This window comes from Nansenia antarctica, assembly GCF_963989245.1.
Source record: "Nansenia antarctica genome assembly, chromosome: 9".
NCBI lineage: Eukaryota > Metazoa > Chordata > Actinopteri > Argentiniformes > Microstomatidae > Nansenia > Nansenia antarctica.
Genome location: NC_137679.1, coordinates 9,949,478 through 9,971,977, shown reverse-complemented (window position 1 = coordinate 9,971,977; position 22,500 = coordinate 9,949,478). Strand labels below are relative to the sequence as shown.

The following is a 22,500-nucleotide window of genomic DNA, read 5'->3' as shown; positions in this document are numbered from 1 at the left end:
TGTCCCATATCCTCATGCACTTCAATTGAAGTGTCCCATATCCTCATGTACTTCAATTGAAGTGTCCCATATCCTAATGTACTTCCATTGAAGTGTCCCATGCACTTCAATTGAAGTGTCCCATATCCTCATGTACTTCCATTGAAGTGTCCCATGCACTTCAATTGAAGTGTCCCATATCCTCATGTACTTCCATTGAAGTGTCCCATGTACTTCAATTGAAGTGTCCCATATCCTCATGCACTTCAATTGAAGTGTCCCATATCCTCATGCACTTCAATTGAAGTGTCCCATATCCTCATGCACTTCAATTGAAGTGTCCCATATCCTCATGTACTTCCATTGAAGTGTCCCATGCACTTCAATTGAAGTGTCCCATATCCTCATGCACCTCAATTGAAGTGTCCCATATCCTCATGCACTTCAATTGAAGTGTCCCATATCCTCATTTACTTCCATTGAAGTGTCCCATGCACTTCAATTGAAGTGTCCCATATCCTCATGCACTTCAATTGAAGTGTCCCATATCCTCATGCACTTCAATTGAAGTGTCCCATGTACTTCAATTGAAGTGTCCCATATCCTCATGCACTTCAATTGAAGTGTCCCATATCCTCATGCACTTCAATTGAAGTGTCCCATATCCTCATGTACTTCAATTGAAGTGTCCCATATCCTCATGCACTTCAATTGAAGTGTCCCATATCCTCATGCACTTCATTTGAAGTGTCCCATATCCTCATGTACTTCCATTGAAGTGTCCCATGCACTTCAATTGAAGTGTCCCATATCCTCATGCACTTCAATTGAAGTGTCCCATATCCTCATGCACTTCAATTGAAGTGTCCCATATCCTCATGCACTTCATTTGAAGTGTCCCATATCCTCATGTACTTCCATTGAAGTGTCCCATGCACTTCAATTGAAGTGTCCCATATCCTCATGCACTTCAATTGAAGTGTCCCATATCCTCATGCACTTCCATTGAAGTGTCCCATGCACTTCAATTGAAGTGTCCCATATCCTCATGTACTTCCATTGAAGTGTCCCATGTACTTCAATTGAAGTGTCCCATATCCTCATGCACTTCAATTGAAGTGTCCCATATCCTCATGTACTTCAATTGAAGTGTCCCATATCCTCATGCACTTCAATTGAAGTGTCCCATATCCTCATGCACTTCATTTGAAGTGTCCCATATCCTCATGTACTTCCATTGAAGTGTCCCATGCACTTCAATTGAAGTGTCCCATATCCTCATGCACTTCAATTGAAGTGTCCCATATCCTCATGCACTTCAATTGAAGTGTCCCATATCCTCATGCACTTCATTTGAAGTGTCCCATATCCTCATGTACTTCCATTGAAGTGTCCCATGCACTTCAATTGAAGTGTCCCATATCCTCATGCACTTCAATTGAAGTGTCCCATATCCTCATGCACTTCCATTGAAGTGTCCCATATCCTCATGTACTTCCATTGAAGTGTCCCATGTACTTCAATTGAAGTGTCCCATATCCTCATGCACTTCAATTGAAGTGTCCCATATCCTCATGTACTTCAATTGAAGTGTCCCATATCCTCATGCACTTCAATTGAAGTGTCCCATATCCTCATGCACTTCAATTGAAGTGTCCCATATCCTCATGCACTTCAATTGAAGTGTCCCATATCCTCATGCACTTCAATTGAAGTGTCCCATATCCTCATGTACTTCCATTGAAGTGTCCCATGCACTTCAATTGAAGTGTCCCATATCCTCATGCACTTCAATTGAAGTGTCCCATATCCTCATGTACTTCAATTGAAGTGTCCCATGCACTTCAATTGAAGTGTCCCATATCCTCATGCACTTCAATTGAAGTGTCCCATATCCTCATGCACTTCAATTGAAGTGTCCCATATCCTCATGTACTTCAATTGAAGTGTCCCATATCCTCATGTACTTCAATTGAAGTGTCCCATGCACTTCAATTGAAGTGTCCCATATCCTCATGTACTTCAATTGAAGTGTCCCATATCCTCATGCACTTCAATTGAAGTGTCCCATATCCTCATGCACTTCAATTGAAGTGTCCCATATCCTCATGCACTTCAATTGAAGTGTCCCATATCCTCATGTACTTCCATTGAAGTGTCCCATGTACTTCAATTGAAGTGTCCCATATCCTCATGTACTTCAATTGAAGTGTCCCATATCCTCATGCACTTCAATTGAAGTGTCCCATATCCTCATGCACTTCAATTGAAGTGTCCCATATCCTCATGCACTTCAATTGAAGTGTCCCATATCCTCATGCACTTCAATTGAAGTGTCCCATATCCTCATGTACTTCCATTGAAGTGTCCCATGTACTTCAATTGAAGTGTCCCATATCCTCATGTACTTCAATTGAAGTGTCCCATATCCTCATGTACTTCCATTGAAGTGTCCCATGTACTTCAATTGAAGTGTCCCATATCCTCATGTACTTCAATTGAAGTGTCCCATATCCTCATGCACTTCAATTGAAGTGTCCCATATCCTCATGCACTTCAATTGAAGTGTCCCATATCCTCATGCACTTCAATTGAAGTGTCCCATATCCTCATGCACTTCAATTGAAGTGTCCCATATCCTCATGTACTTCCATTGAAGTGTCCCATATCCTCATGCACTTCAATTGAAGTGTCCCATATCCTCATGTACTTCAATTGAAGTGTCCCATGCACTTCAATTGAAGTGTCCCATATCCTCATGTACTTCCATTGAAGTGTCCCATATCCTCATGCACTTCAATTGAAGTGTCCCATATCCTCATGCACTTCAATTGAAGTGTCCCATATCCTCATGTACTTCAATTGAAGTGTCCCATATCCTCATGCACTTCAATTGAAGTGTCCCATATCCTCATGCACTTCAATTGAAGTGTCCCATATCCTCATGCACTTCATTTGAAGTGTCCCATATCCTCATGCACTTCAATTGAAGTGTCCCATATCCTCATGTAATTCCATTGAAGTGTCCCATGCACTTCAATTGAAGTGTCCCATATCCTCATGCACTTCAATTGAAGTGTCCCATATCCTCATGTACTTCAATTGAAGTGTCCCATATCCTCATGTACTTCCATTGAAGTGTCCCATGCACTTCAATTGAAGTGTCCCATATCCTCATGTACTTCCATTGAAGTGTCCCATGTACTTCAATTGAAGTGTCCCATATCCTCATGCACTTCAATTGAAGTGTCCCATATCCTCATGTACTTCAATTGAAGTGTCCCATATCCTCATGCACTTCAATTGAAGTGTCCCATATCCTCATGCACTTCAATTGAAGTGTCCCATATCCTCATGCACTTCAATTGAAGTGTCCCATATCCTCACTGAGTTGTTTTGAGAATGTTTTTCCTTCTATCAATGGCCTCGGGCCTGAGCTGGATTACACTTCCTGCTACGACTGGTGGATTGATGATTCACTTGCTTAGTATTCGAATGTATTGATTGTAAGTCGCTTTGGAATAAGGCGTCTGCTAAATGCCAAAAATGTAAAATGTAAAAAATGTTATGGAAGCCCCTGGCGTAACTGTTCCGCCTGTCATGCTCCGTCTCTCCCCTAGGGGCCGCCGCTCTCAAAGTGCAGATGCCGGCGCTCTCCCCCACCATGGAAGAGGGCAACATCGTCAAGTGGCTGAAGAAGGAAGGTAAGAACGCGAGACCACTCCTTTTTAGTCAAACACTCAGCATTCTCTATCCCACATCGCCTGTATTATCATATAACAATGACTACAAAACACCAAATTAAAAAAGTAAATAGATACAACGAATTTGGACATCTCTGATACACTTACGGCCTATTATACCCCCACAAAGAAAAAGCGCATCGCCCTGAACCCCTCGTATCTACTTAAAAAGGGGACTAATGACTCCATAACACAAAGAAAGGCACAGTCAATTAAACCCTGTTCGGTGGTTGGATCAGATTAGCCTGCCTTCCCCTGTCACACCCTTCTGGGCTTCATTAAAGGAGAAAAAGCAGGGCTCGCGTGTCTCCACCCCCCAGGACTGATGGAGGTGGCCCAGAGCACTCTATCTTGACCCTGTGGCTTCACATCTTTCTGTGCGGACCCTCAGTGCGGACCCCCCCCCTAGTCCGGTGAAGGAGAACACCTGAGGGCGTTTGCGGGCAGCTAATTGGTCAAGAGAAACATGTCTGTTATCTATTCGTCACTGGGAAGCAACACTGTCCCTCCCCACATGCACACATGCACACGCGCACACACACACACACACACACACACACACGCCACCACATCCTCCTCACACATCAGAGGCGGTCGCTCTCATTGGGTGGTTTTATGGCGGTGTAGCCTCTGTGTTGCCATGTGGTTCTTCCGCTGGAGGGTGGAGTGTATGTGAAATGTATGTACATGTATATGTATTTTCTCTGAATATATTAGATGCACATATCTGCTTTGTTTATATTACAAATAGGCCCTGGTTCTTTGTTTCTGAAAATATACCGGTAGGTATGCCGTTCTGGGGGTTTCCAGTTGATTCGTCACGTGATTTGTCAGATGGCGTATAAAACGAATTGTGGGTTTTCATGGGAGTAAAATATAGGCTTGTGGAAGTAAAACATTATTGTCTGTGATATTTTCAGCTGGAATGACCTTACGGCGCACCACCATTTTCTCTGTGTGTGTGTGTGTGTTTTCTTTTTATTATTCCAAGTGGATGAAAATATCTATTTCAGCTCTAGGAATTATGACTCCACCTCTAACCAAGGCCATCTGTCAATACCAGTGAAAAAATGGTACAACATTACAAGCATAGTGCGTTCTCTCTTCGTCACTCACTGGCTAACCCTGCTATTTCCCTGACCAGTAGCGCTCCTGCTAGGCTAAGTGACCAATCGTATCACAGCGTAGCCTCATCCTAGTGTTGTTCCAGTGGGGGGTGAAAGGGCTGCTGGGAGGTTGACTATTTAAACTTTAATATTGCACATCACGTCTAACCCCTTGGGTCATATGGTGCTGGAGCACACGCACACAAATCCAATCTAGTCCTCGCAGCTCCAGGGTCTCTGGGGCTTTTTTAGGTCGATTACCCCTCCCACCCCCCCTCACTACCACGACCACTACCCCCCCCCCCACCCTCCTCCCCCATCCCCCAACCTCTCCCCCCTCCCTCCCTCTCTGTCCTAAACAAGGTTGAATTGCGCTTTTGACTCCTTTGGAGGATGAGGTTTCAGAGGGATGGGAAGTATTAGCCTGCTGCCTCTCTACATGTGTCACTGTCCTGTTGTCCTTGATGATGTGATGGTTTAAGATGACCCAGAGTGACCCCCCTCCCCCTCCCCTCCCATCCATGTTTACCCTGCTTGAAATAGAGACCAGGTCACTGTGACCCCTGACCTCCCTTCCTTACCTCATCTGCCTCCTTCCTCCTTTTTTAATAACACCCAGGGCTATTCCAATCGTTACCGTTCCCTTGTCCAGTCTTGTTCCTTTAGGCTATTTGATGTAGATTTGATTCCTTGACATGTCAGCCCATGGGGGGGGGGTGTGGAGAGATGGGGTCGATATTATGAGGCTTTAGGCTTTAGGTTAATTTCCATACATAGGAAAGGGTGAGCGTCCGTCAACCCCCCCCTGGGAGCTTGTTGTCCACTGCACACATATTATTAGCTACATAGCCCTTTAAGAAGAAAAAAAATCCCAACTGAGAAATATCGATTAGCCTACACTCAGCTACCTTTCATAAAGAACGAACACGTATCTTGTAAATAACTTAGGCCCTACTAATATGAGCATCCTTCAGCTCCCCTGGGAGCTTGTCCACTGCACACATATTATTAGCTACATAGCCCTTTAAGTAGCGATTAGCCTACACTCAGCTACCTTTCGTAAAGAACATACACGTATCTTGTAAATAACTTAGGCCTACTAATATCCCATTCTATTCTAGGCTACTCCCTGTGCCACCACACCCATCATGCAACACTTCAGTCTCCCCTCTCTATCTTCTGACTGTGTATCTCTCCGTCTATAGGTGTCATTTGTGTACATAGCCATATTATTAGCTACATAGCCCTTAAAAAAAAAGAAGAAAAAAATCCAACGGAGAAGTATCGATTAGCCTACACTCAGCTACTTTTCATAAAGAACTTCTATCACACACATATCTTGTAAATCACTTAGGCCCTATGCCATTCTACCCTGTGCCACCTCCCCACACCCATCATGCAACACTTCAGTCTCCCCCTCTTCTACCTTCTGTCTGTGTATCTCGCTGTCTGTAGGTGTCATGTGTTTATGTACACAGGAACACAGCCCTAGCCTGCATATGCGCGGATGAGCTCGGTGGAGGAGAAGCTAGGCTAATTGCCGTTCTTTTTCATGGCTAAGCAGATGTTAATGTATTTGAAGCCCCCCCTCGGGATGGGACGTGGGGAATGGAAGGATAGGGGAAGATGTAGCATAGCCCGCTATCAAACATGTCAGGCTCCACCATATCTCCATAAACTATATTTCCCGTAAAAAAAAAAACATTATGGCCCGTCCCTTTGATATTCCGCAAATTATTCATTTTTTTTTCCTTTTTCTTCTTTATTTTTTTATTTTCTGCTGACGTTTTTTCACTGTCAAATCTGGTATGGTTTGATTGGTATGGATAAAAACAGACGTGTTTACTGTATAGTAGGATAATGGTGTGTGGGCCTTTCCATCGTATCAAACGCAGGTTCTTTCTGACCAGGGATGCTGTTCCTAATTCTAGGATGATTTTTTTGCATATGCAGCATCCACTAGAAAGGGACATTCTGCCCTACGGTTCTTACCTATACTAGCTACAGTACATTAGGCCTATCTTTGGCTTCCTTTTGGCCTAGTCTACAACTTTGAAATAATTCAGTTTTGTCCTAATCGTTTGCTATTCCTTAGTGTATAATAGGGATGTAACGGTACACAAAGATTTCGGTTCGGTACGTTTAAGTCACAGTTCGGTACGTTTCCGGTACAGCAGGGTAAACATTCACAAAACATATACATTTCTGATGTAGTGCGCAGTTACTGTTACATAACTTGGTGGCCCTAGATGTCCACCCATCGGTCGTGAGAGCGATAGCAGATGCCTTGGATAAGTCGTGGACAACTGTAGTTTATGCTCGTTTATAAAGGGCTGGTATGATTCGCTGGCTGAAATGCGGACGAGAGGGAACTACGTAACGAGGCTCGATTACTTTAAACACGTGTTTTAAAACCTGTGTTCTCGACATTTTCCGGTACGAATACGTGTATCGTTACCCCCCCCCCCCTAGTGTATAATGTAGGATTGTCATACATACTGACATTATAGTGTTGTCACTGAAAAATAATACAATTGTATTACTACAGATTCTAAATATGAGCTGTCTGTTGATTGGCTCCTGCAGGTGAGGCGGTGGCGACCGGCGACGCCCTCTGTGAGATTGAGACGGACAAGGCTGTGGTCACCTTGGAGTCCAGCGAAGATGGTGTTCTGGCCAAGATCTTGGTGAGTACACACCAGTGTTTCCTCCAGGAATTTTTACAATGGTGGCGGATGGCCGTGACCGCGCGCGCAGCGCGTGCGATTTTTTTCGCGTGCACGCGCGCTCAAAACAACGTTTTTTTTTTTTTTTTTTTTTTTTTTTTTCTAATCACAGCCAGAACTAGAGGATGGCCAAAAAAATAATAATATGAATATACAGAATATAAACTTGTGACTGACAGTCACATACACACACACAAAGATCATCAGCTATAATATAATACGAAGTAGGCCTACATGAGCACAAAAGCGGCTAACGTTACTGATTAACTGTTTACTGTAGTGCAGAGAGATGGTAGTCGTAGGCGGCGTATCAAATGACAAAGCTAAACGTTTAATGAAGGACATGAACGATTGTCAACACCACACTCAAGCAGTAAATAGAACAGTCTAAACAACTTGGGTACTACGGACGGAACAATAGTCTCAACCTATAGTTCCGTGCGTGAATTATGTCAACCCACCACATTACAGAAGTAAAATCACAGTCAGATGGAGCATTCGGTAAACAGCTGAGTATCAGCTGAGTTAAAGAAAACAAACTCTTACCTTTGATGAGACCCACATGAGCCCTGTTTTCCCGTACTTCTCCCGTGTGTCTCTTATTGTCCAAATGTTCCCTGAATTTTAGCTGCATGTTTTTCCAGCATGTAATTCCGTTGTCAATAAAAAAATCGTCTCCCCTTCTTTTCCCCTTGACAATACTGTGTCGTTGCTAAAGTGACGGCACATAAGAATCGTTTTTTTACTTGCTAATGTCTGCTAACGTAGCACTTGAAACTGGCGCCGTTCTCTGGACTGCAGCTGCTCCCGCGTTAGCATTAGCATCCATCTTTTCTTCTCCCTTCTCACCGTCACGAGCTCAAATGACACTTGTCGGCCGATCTAACTCTTAACACTCACTTACAGGACTTCTGACACCATGTCGTGTTATTCTATTAAACATACACGTGAGACCTTCTGTATTTCAATGTAAGTGTCTTTATTTTAACTCGCTCTGTAAGCTCTACAATACCGGTCTCTTGTTGTCTCGTCGTAACCTGCCCACCTGACCTGGGGGGTATTCCATCAACGTCGCTAAAGGAAAATCCTGGCTTATTTTTGATAACTCTCGCGAGATTTATCAGACTAAACCTGGATTTTCCCTTTAGCGATGTTGATGGAATACCCCCCTGATGTCACTACGGTGGCCTGTACACAATAACAATAATACCACAGTTCACATTTAGACCAATCAGGAGCCCTTCTGTCACCTCGTCAACTGAATGTCATTAATCTGATTTTGGATCAGCGGTTAGAGAGATGGGCGTGGATTTAGGTGCACTTTTAGTCAACATCCATTATAGCGCTGATCTAGGATCAGATATATTTTAATCAGCTAAAATGTTCAGATTTTTTATTAATTAATTTATTTTTGAACTTTTTTTTTATTTTATTTTTTGTGGACTGAATCAATTCGTGGCGGAGGAAATTCATTCGTGGTGGCCCGCCACCAATAAATGCATGTAGAGGAAACACTGCACTCACAGACACTGTCACCTATAACATGTACACACTCACAGACACTGTTCTCTATAACACGTACACACTCACAGACACTGTTACCTATAACATGTACACACCAGGGTTTCCGTTAACCGGTAATTACCGGTCTTTGTCCGGTAACATTTGTTGAAGTCCGACAAACTGAAAACTCGTCGGACAAAATGTCCGGTGAAAATAATCACCACCATTCTCAGCTGAGCACCAAACACACACACACCCACACACCCACACTGCCCGAGAGAGAAGGACCCGCCCCCTCCAGCCAGCCTATAGGCTAACCAAAGGGGGCGGGTCCTTCTCTCTCGGGCAGTGCCGCGCGTGCACGAGTGTGTGTGTGTCCGGTGCCCAGCTGAAAATGGTGGCCCGAAGCGGAAAGCCTTATCTTTATCGCACAATAACAAGGATAACAAACGAAACGGACAACATTTACACTAAGACAGTGTGCGAATTAAATCACGGTGTGCGGGGGAGCCCAGGGATTCAAGCAACAAAAAGAAAATCTCCTGACGGAAAAAAAAGTTCTGGCCAAATCGGGGCCTGTGGCTTTCCGCGCGCGTGCGATGTTCCGTTCTACGTTCTAATGCTTTGACTTTTCTTTCGAAAAATGTGAATACATTTCCGCGTTGTCGAAAATCAATGACACATCGCTAGTCAACTAACACGGCTTGTTTTATGAGCCTGCTAACAATGTAAAGTAGTGTTGTAAGATGGAGACAAACTTCAGCTATATGATCTAACAGCCGGTCTTCAGGACGACATACAGACCCGTATGAGCTTACTGGGCTATCCCCTAAGTATGATTTGACAGGCAGCTAAACGAAAATGCCTTCCCAACCAGCGAGACCTGGGGGGTGTTCCATCAACGTCGCCAAAGGGAAACCTAGGCCCACTTCGCCAAGTCCCGCGAGACTCTTAAAAAGATCCAGGCATATCTTGATAGATCTCGCGAGACTTGTCAAAACAAGCCCAGACTTTCCTCCAGCGACGTCGATGGTTATAGAAATGACGTTGTTTTATTGATAAAAAAAATTAAAAAGGGTAAAACTGGAAAGAGAAAATTGAAAACTCACATTAATCCCAAACAATTTAACAAACTTCAGTTAACGTAATGTGGAGTCCGTTCATTGATCGATGCTGTCTGTTCAGTTCCCAGTGAGGCGCCCGTTCAGCGCTGGACATAATGGCATAGTGCGCATGCGAATCATGTTATATTATTATATAGCTCGCATCTAATCGTATCGGATGAGAAATAGACATTAAATGGCATATATAGGCCGCTACACAACAGTAATCACCGCGACAAACAGCTATATTAGATTTGGAGAAAAAAAAATATGATTTTGAAAAGAAAAAAAAAATATTATATTTTAATATGATGACCGGAATAATTCACGTTTGTCCGGTAAATCGAAATCTTCCCGGACACGATGTCCGGCGGCAAATTTTTCTAACGGAAACCCTGGTACACACTCACACACACTGTTATCTATAACATGTACACACTCACACACACTGTTATCTATAACACGTACACACTCACAGACACTGTTACCTATAACACGTACACACTCACACACACTGTTACCTATAACACGTACACACTCACACACACTGTTACCTATAACATGTACACACTCACACACACTGTTATCTATAACATGTACACACTCACAGACACTGTTCTCTATAACACGTACACACTCACACACACTGTTACCTATAACACGTACACACTCACAGACACTGTTATCTATAACACGTACACACTCACACACACTGTTACCTATAACACGTACACACTCACAGACACTGTTATCTATAACACGTACACACTCACACACACTGTTACCTATAACACGTACACACTCACAGACACTGTTATCTATAACACGTACACACTCACAGACACTGTTACCTATAACACGTACACACTCACAGACACTGTTCTCTATAACATGTTCACACTCACAGACACTGTTATCTATAACACGTACACACTCACAGACACTGGTCTCTATAACATGTTCACACTCACAGACACTGTTATCTATAACACGTACACACTCACAGACACTGTTATCTATAACACGTACACACTCACAGACACTGTTCTCTATAACACGTACACACTCACACACACTGTTACCTATAACACGTACACACTCACACACACTGTTATCTATAACATGTACACACTCACAGACACTGTTATCTATAACACGTACACACTCACAGACACTGTTATCTATAACACGTACACACTCACAGACACTGTTATCTATAACACGTACACACTCACAGACACTGTTATCTATAACACGTACACACTCACACACACTGTTATCTATAACACGTACACACTCACAGACACTGTTATCTATAACACGTACACCCTCACAGACACTGTTATCTATAACACGTACACACTCACAGACACTGTTATCTATAACATGTACACACTCACAGACACTGTTATCTATAACACGTACACACTCACACACACTGTCATCTATAACACGTACACACTCACAGACACTGTTCTCTATAACACGTACACACTCACAGACACTGTTATCTATAACACGTACACACTCACAGACACTGTTATCTATAACACGTACACACTCACAGACACTGTTATCTATAACACGTACACACTCACAGACACTGTTATCTATAACACGTACACACTCACAGACACTGTTATCTATAACACGTACACACTCACAGACACTGTCACCTATAACACGTACACACTCACAGACACTGTTACCTATAACATGTACACACTCACACACACTGTTATCTATAACATGTACACACTCACACACACTGTTCTCTATAACACGTACACACTCACAGACACTGTCATCTATAACACGTACACACTCACACACACTGTTCTCTATAACACGTACACACTCACAGACACTGTTATCTATAACACGTACACACTCACAGACACTGTTACCTATAACACGTACACACTCACAGACACTGTTATCTATAACACGTACACACTCACAGACACTGTTCTCTATAACACGTACACACTCACAGACACTGTTACCTATAACACGTACACACTCACCGACACTGTTACCTATAACACGTACACACTCACAGACACTGTTATCTATAACACGTACACACTCACACACACTGTTACCTATAACACGTACACACTCACACACACTGTTATCTATAACACGTACACACTCACAGACACTGTTATCTATAACATGTACACACTCACACACACTGTTACCTATAACATGTACACACTCACAGACACTGTTACCTATAACACGTACACACTCACAGACACTGTTACCTATAACACGTACACACTCACACACACTGTTACCTATAACACGTACACACTCACAGACACTGTTATCTATAACACGTACACACTCACACACACTGTTCTCTATAACACGTACACACTCACACACACTGTTACCTATAACACGTACACACTCACACACACTGTTACCTATAACACGTACACACTCACACACACTGTTATCTATAACACGTACACACTCACAGACACTGTTATCTATAACATGTACACACTCACACACACTGTTATCTATAACACGTACACACTCACAGACACTGTTACCTATAACACGTACACACTCACAGACACTGTTACCTATAACACGTACACACTCACACACACTGTTACCTATAACACGTACACACTCACAGACACTGTTATCTATAACACGTACACACTCACACACACTGTTCTCTATAACACGTACACACTCACACACACTGTTACCTATAACACGTACACACTCACACACACTGTTCTCTATAACATGTACACACTCACACACACTGTTACCTATAACACGTACACACTCACACACACTGTTCTCTATAACACGTACACACTCACACACACTGTTATCTATAACACGTACACACTCACAGACACTGTTACCTATAACACGTACACACTCACACACACTGTTATCTATAACACGTACACACTCACACACACTGTTCTCTATAACACGTACACACGCACAGACACTGTTATCTATAACACGTACACACTCACAGACACTGTTCTCTATAATAATAATAACAACAACAACAACTTTTTATTTGTATAGCACTTTTCCTGCAAACGTCGCAGCTCACAGTGTTCAGGTACCAGTGGTAGATGGTCTGTATGTATGTGCTTCTCCCAGCTGAAGAAAAGCTCTCTTCGGCGATGAAAAAGAGAGTTCATTAATTTCCCCTCTGTCAGTTGCCATTTACGAGACTACAGGAGGCAGTAATTAGCTCTATTTGTTAATCCTGGTTTTCACTATGTGAGTGGAAGGACAGGCACTAACGAGATTCTCTTTCTCTCTCTCTCCCTCTCTCTCTCTCTCTCTCTCTCTCTCTCTCTCTCTCCCTTTCCCTCCTTCTCCGCCTCTCTTTGAGGATTGAATATTTTATAGCCTGCCAGAGACAGACAGATCGTCCGTCTCTCATCAGCGCCCCGCCACATGTTCGTCTCTTAGAACAGAGGGATGAAAGCCCGCGTATCCTCGGTCAGATCGATCTGGCTCAGACTAGAATATTTGAAGGTGGAAGAATCCCCCTTCCTGTTATTTCAGAGTGAATGCTGATCAATACACTGAACGTCTCTTTCTGGCACAGTGAAAAACATGTCGTTGTTAAACGCTAATAGCCTCCTGCCCGGGCTACTGTACAGCACGTTAAAGTGTAGGTATTCTACGATAATGAAGACCACACAACGCCAAATTGGCCCCACTACCTGGTGTGGAGAGGGAACTGATGCGTGTAAGCAGGCGTTACACACACGCAAACACTCACACACACACACACCACACACACACACACACACATACACACAAACACACACACGCAAACACACACACACACACACACAACACACACCGCTTAGTGTCACAGCTGATGACCCGGTCCCCTCCAACCGTTCGGCTGTCACTTCAGCGAGAACGGCGAGCGCCACGTGCACACGTGCACAACGGCGTCCCGGCGGCAAATGAAGCGTGTGAACCAGGGTGGCGGACACGTCCGTGTTCTGGCGAGGGCACATCGGCGCCGGCGGGTTCAGGTGGCGTTCCCCTAAATAAAGACGGGATACAGATTGATGTACTCTACCAGATACACATCGTACACACTTAGAGCTACACACACGTGTGCGTCAACCACACACACACACACAGGCATGCGCACACGCACACACAGTAACACGGAAACATAATTGTCACTTTCAGTCACACAGCCGTAGAAACACCAAAGCCAAATAATGGCAGAAGACATCAGGATGTGGAGGTTGAGGAAGTGTTCACATCCCAACACACAGACAGACAGGCCCTTAGGCTACATGACCCTTTCATCTCGGTCACTGCTCATACATTCATTTCTTTCTCTCTCTCTCTCTCTCTCTCTCTCTCTCTCTCTCTCTCTCTCTCTCTCTCTCTCTATCTCTCTCTCTCTCTCTCTCTCTCACTCTTTTTCCCACTCTCTTTATCTCTCGTGCTCTCTCTCTCTTCTTTTTCTTTCTTTTTCCCATTTTCTCTCCTGCTTCCCCTCTCTCTCTCTCTCTCCCTTCTTCTTCCCATCCGTGTCTCGGCTGCCATGGGGATGATGTAGTTTCCATGGCAACCACCCAGTGAGCTGGGGGGGGTAGGGGCTTAGCTGCTTGTAGCTGGCAGAGAAAGATGGACTCAATTAGATAAGCCCCCCTGCGCCCAGACCAACACCACTGTGGGGCTTTTTAGAAGCTGTGTGTGAGAGAGAGAGAGAGAGAGAGAGAGAGAGAGAGAGAGAGAGAGAGAGAGAGAGAGAGAGAGAGAGAGAGAGAGAGAGAGAGAGAGAGAGAGAGAGAGAGAGAGAGAGAGAGAGAGAGACACACACACACACAGAGACACACACAGAGAGAGACACACACACACACACACAGAGAGAGAGACACACACACACACACACAGAGAGAGAGAGAGAGAGCGAGAGACACACACAGCAAGAGAGACACACACACAGAGGGAGAGAGACACACACACAGAGAGAGAGAGAGAGAGAGAGGTAGTAGTAGTAGTATGAGTGTGACAGATGTGTCTCCTGCCCGTGTGTGACAGGGCCAGTATGGTTTGTTGCTCTCTGTAGGTCACAGCCCACGGTGCAGTAACGTGTCTCTCTAAACACCCACTAGGTTTCTAATTTAGGAGCCGGTGTAATGGCCCTGCCTGTGGGGACCGGGGGACAGAGAAAGCCTGGCAGGCCTGCCCCCTCCGTCTCCGTCCCTCCACCGGGGTTATTTACGAGGGTCAGCGGCGCTCTCTGTTGCCTCCTCGCTGGCCTTCCAGTAGCTACAGGAGCCAGGAGGTAACTCTTACTCAGAGTGGGGCGGGGGCAGGGGGGCGGGGGAGGGGTTAGCTAGCTGGCTGCGCCATCAACACACAGATGATCCTATTTTACCGCACACCCCCACCGGCCGCCGCCCCCCCCCCCCTCCACCCCACACTCTACCCTGACCTTAGAGCTCCAATCTGAAAATGAAGCCCAGGTGCAATCAATCACAGACCACACACACACACACACACACACACAGAGAGAACTACCCCATCCTTGATGAAAAGGTGAGCGATTGGCGAGCCGCCGGAACGGAGAGACGAGGGGGGGGGAGAGGTTAGATTGACACGTCGGGAGAGAAGGGAGGAGATATGAAGATGTTTAGCCGTGTGAGATAACTAGCAAAGGGGAAAGGATGGATGGAGGTATGGATGGAGATGGATGGAGATACAGACGGATGGATGACGTCTGATGTGGTCGGCGGCGCTTACCCTGACAACCCGCTTCCCATCCGTCACTCCGTGCCTCCCCATCGTCACACGCTCGCTCATCCGTGCGCTTGTCAAAGTGGACAGGATGGATTCAGCCAATCATAATGATTGCGTTCAACCACTTTCTACTCCTGCTGTGGTTGTTGTGAAAAGCCCACCCCTCGGACACGGGAGAAAAGACTAACGCTCGTGTTATCGTCTTCTAAAAGCACAGAGGCACTCTGTTCCCCGGCCCTTCAATCTCAGTGTGACAGATCAGGTCGTTGTTGGGGCTTAAAAAAACGGAAGTGATTTCATTTGAGCAATCTTAGTATTTGGTTCCATCCGTATTCACAGTGTTCCTTTTCGATAGTCTTCTCAACGCCGTGCTCCGGAAAGAGCTAGAACAACAGCGCAGCCGCTAAGCAATTGGATGCTCGCTGGAATACTCTTAGTACCACATCTCGCTCCGATGATGCGAGACAGGGATTGGTACCAGTTTTCAAACAAATGAGATCTATATTCCTTTCTTTCTTGTTCATGACTTTCTCTCTCTCTGCTCTAACTCAAGAGGCCCACCTTCCTCTCCATGCGTTTCGAGATACAAATAGATATGTAAGGGAGATTTCGAGAGAAACTAGATTAAGGCCTTAGTTCTAGGGATGCACGATATTATCGGCCCGATATTGGGAAATTAATGTTATTAAATATTTATCGGTTTTATTACATTTTAGCCGATATAGAGCCGATGATATGAAGCCGGAAATATTTCCGGTTCTGGTTGTCGCGCTCATGATGCTGCGCCTGCGTACAGCCACGCAGTGTAGAGACGATAGCGAAACATGGCTTCCCCGGTGTGGACATTCTTCAGAGTTTCTGAGGCAGTGCGTTTGCAATTTGCAATACATGTTCGGCAAAAGTTCGGTGAACTACCGTAATAAGCCTAAAAAAAGTTCAACTGTTCAACAAGTGCAACTTCTCTGCTTTCAGAAACTGTTTGAATTTTTTAGATTGGGCATATAGTTCATGAATTACGATAGTTTGAAGGAACACTGTAAAATCCTGTCTGCACCGACAGCTCCGGTTTCGGGGCAAGACGCGAACCTATCGGCATTAGTCAAATACATGCTCACATCCAGTCATCCGCTATATCAATAATATTACATAATAACAACTGCTCTGATTAGATTGCTTAGATTGTTTAATACATCAACGGGGGGAAAAGCGAGATGAACTCGCGAGTATCATGCTTCCTCCATTGAACGGAAAGTCCTATCTATTCCATTCAAAGTGTTTTAGCCTTCCCCCTTTCCACTGGTAATAAGGAATTGGCAAGAATAGATCGATATAAATAGATCAACATAATGCAGCACTATCATGCACAGATCAGCCTTAAACATGTAAAGTTAGATATATAACGGAGCGATGTATTTCTACGGAAAGGCTGACTGAAGCAGGGCTCATACAATCTCCGCGTTTGTTATAGATACGAGTGCTCCAGTGTCTTGCGCGTAGTCAAATATATTTATTTATATATACAGCATATGGATGTTACGTGCCTGTTACCTGCCGCTTTCAGTTCTAGTAGTTTAGATCTCGCAACCAGGGAAACGCAGACATGTGTTAAAGGGAGCAAGAAGCGAATCTACCGGCATTTGACTCATGAGTGAACGGCGAAAATGGCTGGACGGCACAGCTTGGGATTCCATTGAAGTTACAGGGAACTATGTGTGAAAGAGGCTTAAATGATTTCAACATTTGAAGAGTCAGAAGTGTTCTCTTTGTTGTGTTAACAATAGTGATGTAAGTTAGATATGGTGAGATCACTATGGAATATTAAATCATCAATCTTTGCTCACTACATAGCCTTTCTTACCTTCAGGTCTGTGTTACGTCTTCTGCCTGGACTAACAGTAATAAGGATGCATGAACAAGGAGCTACAGTTTTCACTTCTTTACTGTCAACGTCAAGTTCAACAACCACATGTACATATCAATACGCACCAACATAACATGTACATATCAATGCGCACCCACAGTATCGCAACAACATAAAATAGTCCCATGCCTATTGCATACATAACAGTGTGCATGAACTACAGGTTATCAACTGTGAAATTATATCTGTTCTCATATCGGTTATCATATCGGTTATCGGCCACGAGAAGCGGGTAAACATCGGTTATCGGTATCGGTTGGAAAAAATGCATATCGTGCGTCCCTGCAAACTGCGACACTTTAAATGAATGTGCAATAACACTATGTGCAATATGACAACCCTAGTCGTCTATCTGTACAGTATAGTATAGTGGATAGTGTACATAGCCTTTATTTATGTAAACCAGCTCCTTTCCCTTCTTGTTTTTTTAGTTTTTTTTCTTTCCTAGCACCAGGGGAGCCACCCCTCCTAAATGTCGTTGTTTGGTACCTGTACTGTAGCAATGACAATAAAGACCATTCATTCATTAATTAATTAATTAATTCATTCATTCATACTTAGTTCAATAGGCCTACAGTTGAGGCTTGTTAAAATTGTCTTCCTATATGCTGTACAAAAAACACTTGTAGCAGCACTGCACCTACCATTGCATCAGAGGTGCTTTCCCAATGACTATTTGAGGTTATTTCGGTTATTTCAGTTATTTTGGGTTATTTCCATTTGATGTTTGTGCCCGATTTAGGCCAGGTATGTTTTAGAGCTGGTTTACATCAAAGTGACCACGGAGTTTCCATTTCTTTTTTACGTAGTCCTCTCTACACGCACCTGTGCATGTGTGCGTCCACAAATACAGGCACACGCCACACTGTACCATCTGGGGCGCAATTCTGGGTATTGTGTACCAGTGATGTAATTGACCGTGAACTGATGCACCCCCCTGTGATAGCTGACTGACTGATGGGGCTTGAATTCCCCTTAATTGTGGGCAAATCATCTACAGTGTTATTGGGTTTGAATCCACATCACCACACAGCAATTATCTATTCATGTTGCATATCCCGGACAAATATGGACTAAGGCTAAATGCTGAGCTCTCTGTCTTTAGAGACTGGAGGAGGAGGAGGGGGGGGGGGTTCATGTGGAGGATGGAAGAATGGTACGATATGAAAGGATTAATCTCATAAATGAGGGGTTTTGTATTATTTAGTTGATGTTTCTTTTTTTACGGACAAACACCCCTCAGTAACCCGTTGTCTCTCAGGCTTTTACATTTCACACATGGAGAAAAAAAGTCTAACATCAAAGGGGGCAGGAGAGAGAGCGCTGGCTTCTATATTCTAACCCTTCTCTGGCCCCTAATTGGCCTGGTAGTCACTATTCTGCCCGGTAACAAGTAGTGGAATGTGTGAGATTCAATCACAAGTATCGCCTCCATCCCTCCTCCTCTCCCCAGTGGATCAATAATACTGTATGTTTAGAGTTGCCAAATAGGAGAAGCATCCATCCATCCCTCCTCCTCTCACTCTCTTTGATCCAATGGGATTCATTCAGTGTGTTAGTTGAGTGAAGTCCCAGGTGTGTGTTGTTAACAGGAAGGCGAAGAGGTCGGAGGTCGGAGGTTGGGGGTCAGGGCGTGAAGAGTGTCAAAGTGTACAGTCAGATATCGAGATAGACAGGACTCAAGTTGTAAAAGAAAATCAGGGGGGATGGTGGATTTCATCATATGGGGACAATTTGAGCATCCCCACAGCGTCAGTGACTTCAGTGTCAGTGACTTGGTCAAAATGTCATTGCATGTGTGCGTGCGCCCCCCCCCTCGCCCACAGTATTTTTACTCAATATGCGCAAAACTAAATGTTGAAATAGCAGTAATCCGACGTTCATTGATAAAATGACGTAAGGGATGGAAAGGGGGGGATGGCAGTTTTAGATGGCAGTAATGTTCTGCACCGTGACAAATGCATCTGCTGGAGGAAATTAGAGGTGAAGGTATGTGGTTAGTTTTTACTTTCCTCTGAGAAAACGCCCCAACATCTACAGTGTTCCTCGACGGCCAGATGATGGCAGTGTTGAGCCCCACACCTGCTGTCTGTGTCTGTGTGTGTGTCTGTGTGTGTGTGTGTGTGTGTGTGTGGGTGTGTGTGTGTGTGTGTGTGTGTGTGTGTGTGTGTGTGTGTGTGTGTGTGTGTGTGCCTGTGGGTGCGGGTGTCGTTTTATTTTTTATTTCTGCATGCGCCTGTGTGTCTTTGATGGAGACGTCCATGCATACGACAGCACACCATCTGTAAAGACGAGGGGAAAAAGTGTCTGTTTGTGGGTGTGGGTGTGTGTGTGTGTGTGTGTGTGTGTGTGTGTCTGTTTGTGTGTGTGTGTGTGTGTGTGTGTGTGTCTGTTTGTGTGTGTGTGTGTGTGTGTGTGTGTGTGTGAGGAGGGCTGTCAATGGCACACAGCCCCTAGCAGCAGCAGCAGCAGCAGCTTCTCAGGGAGCTCTATTTAATCAGCCTATAAATACCTCAGCCTCTAATTGCTGTTTATAGAGAGTCTAAAGGTGGGGTGGGAAAATGAAAAACGCTTTCTCTCCGACAGCCCCCCCCCCCCCCCCAGCTAGCTGTAGTTGAATTCCGCCGAGTTGTAATTGTTTAAGATATGTGTGTATATATTTATTTTGTCTTCATTGGCCCAATAATGTTTTTTTGGTTTTTTTGGTTTGTTCATCCCCCAGGAAATGTTTTGAGTACAGGCTCCACTATGTCAATCAATCAAAAGAAAGTTGATTTCTGTGTTTTTTTTAGTGTTGTGAACCAATACACTGGAGACAAAAGTGTGTGTTTTATTGTGGGAGATAGCCAGAGGGCTGACGGCTATTTGAGCACAGGGAAGGAAAGATGAAGCCCGCCTCACGGTAAGACATCATCATCATCGTTCTTTATGATGTAGCCTAGGCCTTACTGCGTTATTACACTGATTCAATAAAAAAGAGCTATCCCCTTTTCCCCCATTGTCCACTCTCTCTCTCTTGCTCAGAGTAATAAGAAAGATCAACAAACACACACACACACACACCTACTGAGAAAACCCATGCTCCGATCCAAACCGCACACTCTCAATGCTTCAATCCCGGAATCATCCTCAGTGGGATCTCACGCTCTGGCCTTTTGCGGTTCTCCTAAACGGACCGCCCTTTGAGCACGTACAGTAGGTCGATGATTATCTTGTGCGTGTGTGTGTGTGTGTGTGTGTGTGTGTGTGTGTGTGTGTGTGTGTGTGGCTAGTGCAAGACCACGATACGTCTATTAGCCCCATTACACAGCTTTGTCGTTCGTATACAGAGCTTTGGACGGCGTCAGAGAAGGGACATGCCGCACATGGACCGCAAACATAAACAAAGCGTAAACGGCAAAAAGTTGTGACGTAGCTCTCTGTCGGCCCAGGGCCGGTCCAGGCCTAGACATGCATCGCGCCGCGTACCGTTCGCCGGTAATCCATTCGCCTATGGCCGTGAATCACGTGTGGGTTTTACGATAGGGAGACCGTGAAGGGCTAAGCCTTGCCCTGCCCTTCGACCTCTGCATGACCCCTCCCCCCCCCCCCCCCAACAGCCCTCCCCCGTCATCCTGTCACTTCTCATTAACTCTGACTGTGGACGGAACGCACAGGAACGTCATGACATGACGGTGGCATCATCATCATCATCGTCGTCGTCCATAACGACAGCTACCTCGTTTCTCCCCTAGTTCCCCTCAGGGTAACTCTACTACGATCAGCTCCGTATCAGCTGTTGCTAGCACTGCTCTCTCCCAGAGCTGCTGGTAGTGGTTTATATTAGGAGAGAAATGTCTCCCGGCAGGAACTCGACTGCTCCAGTTTCAGGTGGGGGAATTGGTTATCACTGCGATAGGGGTCTAACGTGACCCTTACCCCACGGTGTTTGTTAAGAGGATGGATGGCGCGTTCGGTATGAACGGGTGGTGCCGCCTGCTTTTTCCCCTCCGGGGGGTTGTGCTTTCCCGCCCGTTTTCCCTCGGGCCGTTTGTGTGTTTTCTGTTGCTTCCGTTCCCCCACAGTAGGAGACACACACTCTCACTCTCTCACTCTCTGCTCAGTCTCTGCCCCCATGGCCTCTCTCTCTCTCTCTCTCTCCCGATGGAAATTCCCCCAGGGACTTTGAGGGGGATGGGCTCTCTCTCTCTCTTATGGAAATTTCCAGGAGGAAGTGATTTCCCTGTGGCCCAGCTCTCATCCATCACCTCCCACGGGGCAGGGGGGACGACGACACACGAGAGAGGTGACACGGAGACGCTATACGTAGGGGAAAGGAGTGTTACACGCTTACACACACAGGCATATAAACACACACACACACACACACACACAGACGCACACACGTCGACCTGCAGCCCCCCCCCCCCAGCATACGGAGAGGAAGGTACATCGTCGAAACAACAAACATGGCAGACAGGGCTTGACCCTATGTCGGTAGCGTCACGCGTCAGTGATCACAGCGATCGCGGCGAACTGAACTGAAACAGGCTAGATCGGGCGGATGCTCTGTCTCCCCGCGAGCGCAGATGTTGATACTCCGCTGTTCTTTCTGGTTAGGTGGAGCCGATGGGGTTATTGGAGCGCCGCTATTGGTGATGG

General features: G+C 45.1%; 1 protein-coding gene across 1 annotated transcript in view; it reads left to right on the top strand.

Annotated features, from left to right (window-relative positions):
* Positions 1-22,500, top strand: part of pdhx (pyruvate dehydrogenase complex component X) — a 76,760-nt gene that overhangs the window by 6,017 nt on the left and 48,243 nt on the right. The window contains 2 exon segments of the mRNA XM_080539230.1: positions 3,600-3,683; positions 7,415-7,515. Of these exon segments, the coding sequence (XP_080395356.1) occupies positions 3,600-3,683; positions 7,415-7,515 (185 nt within the window).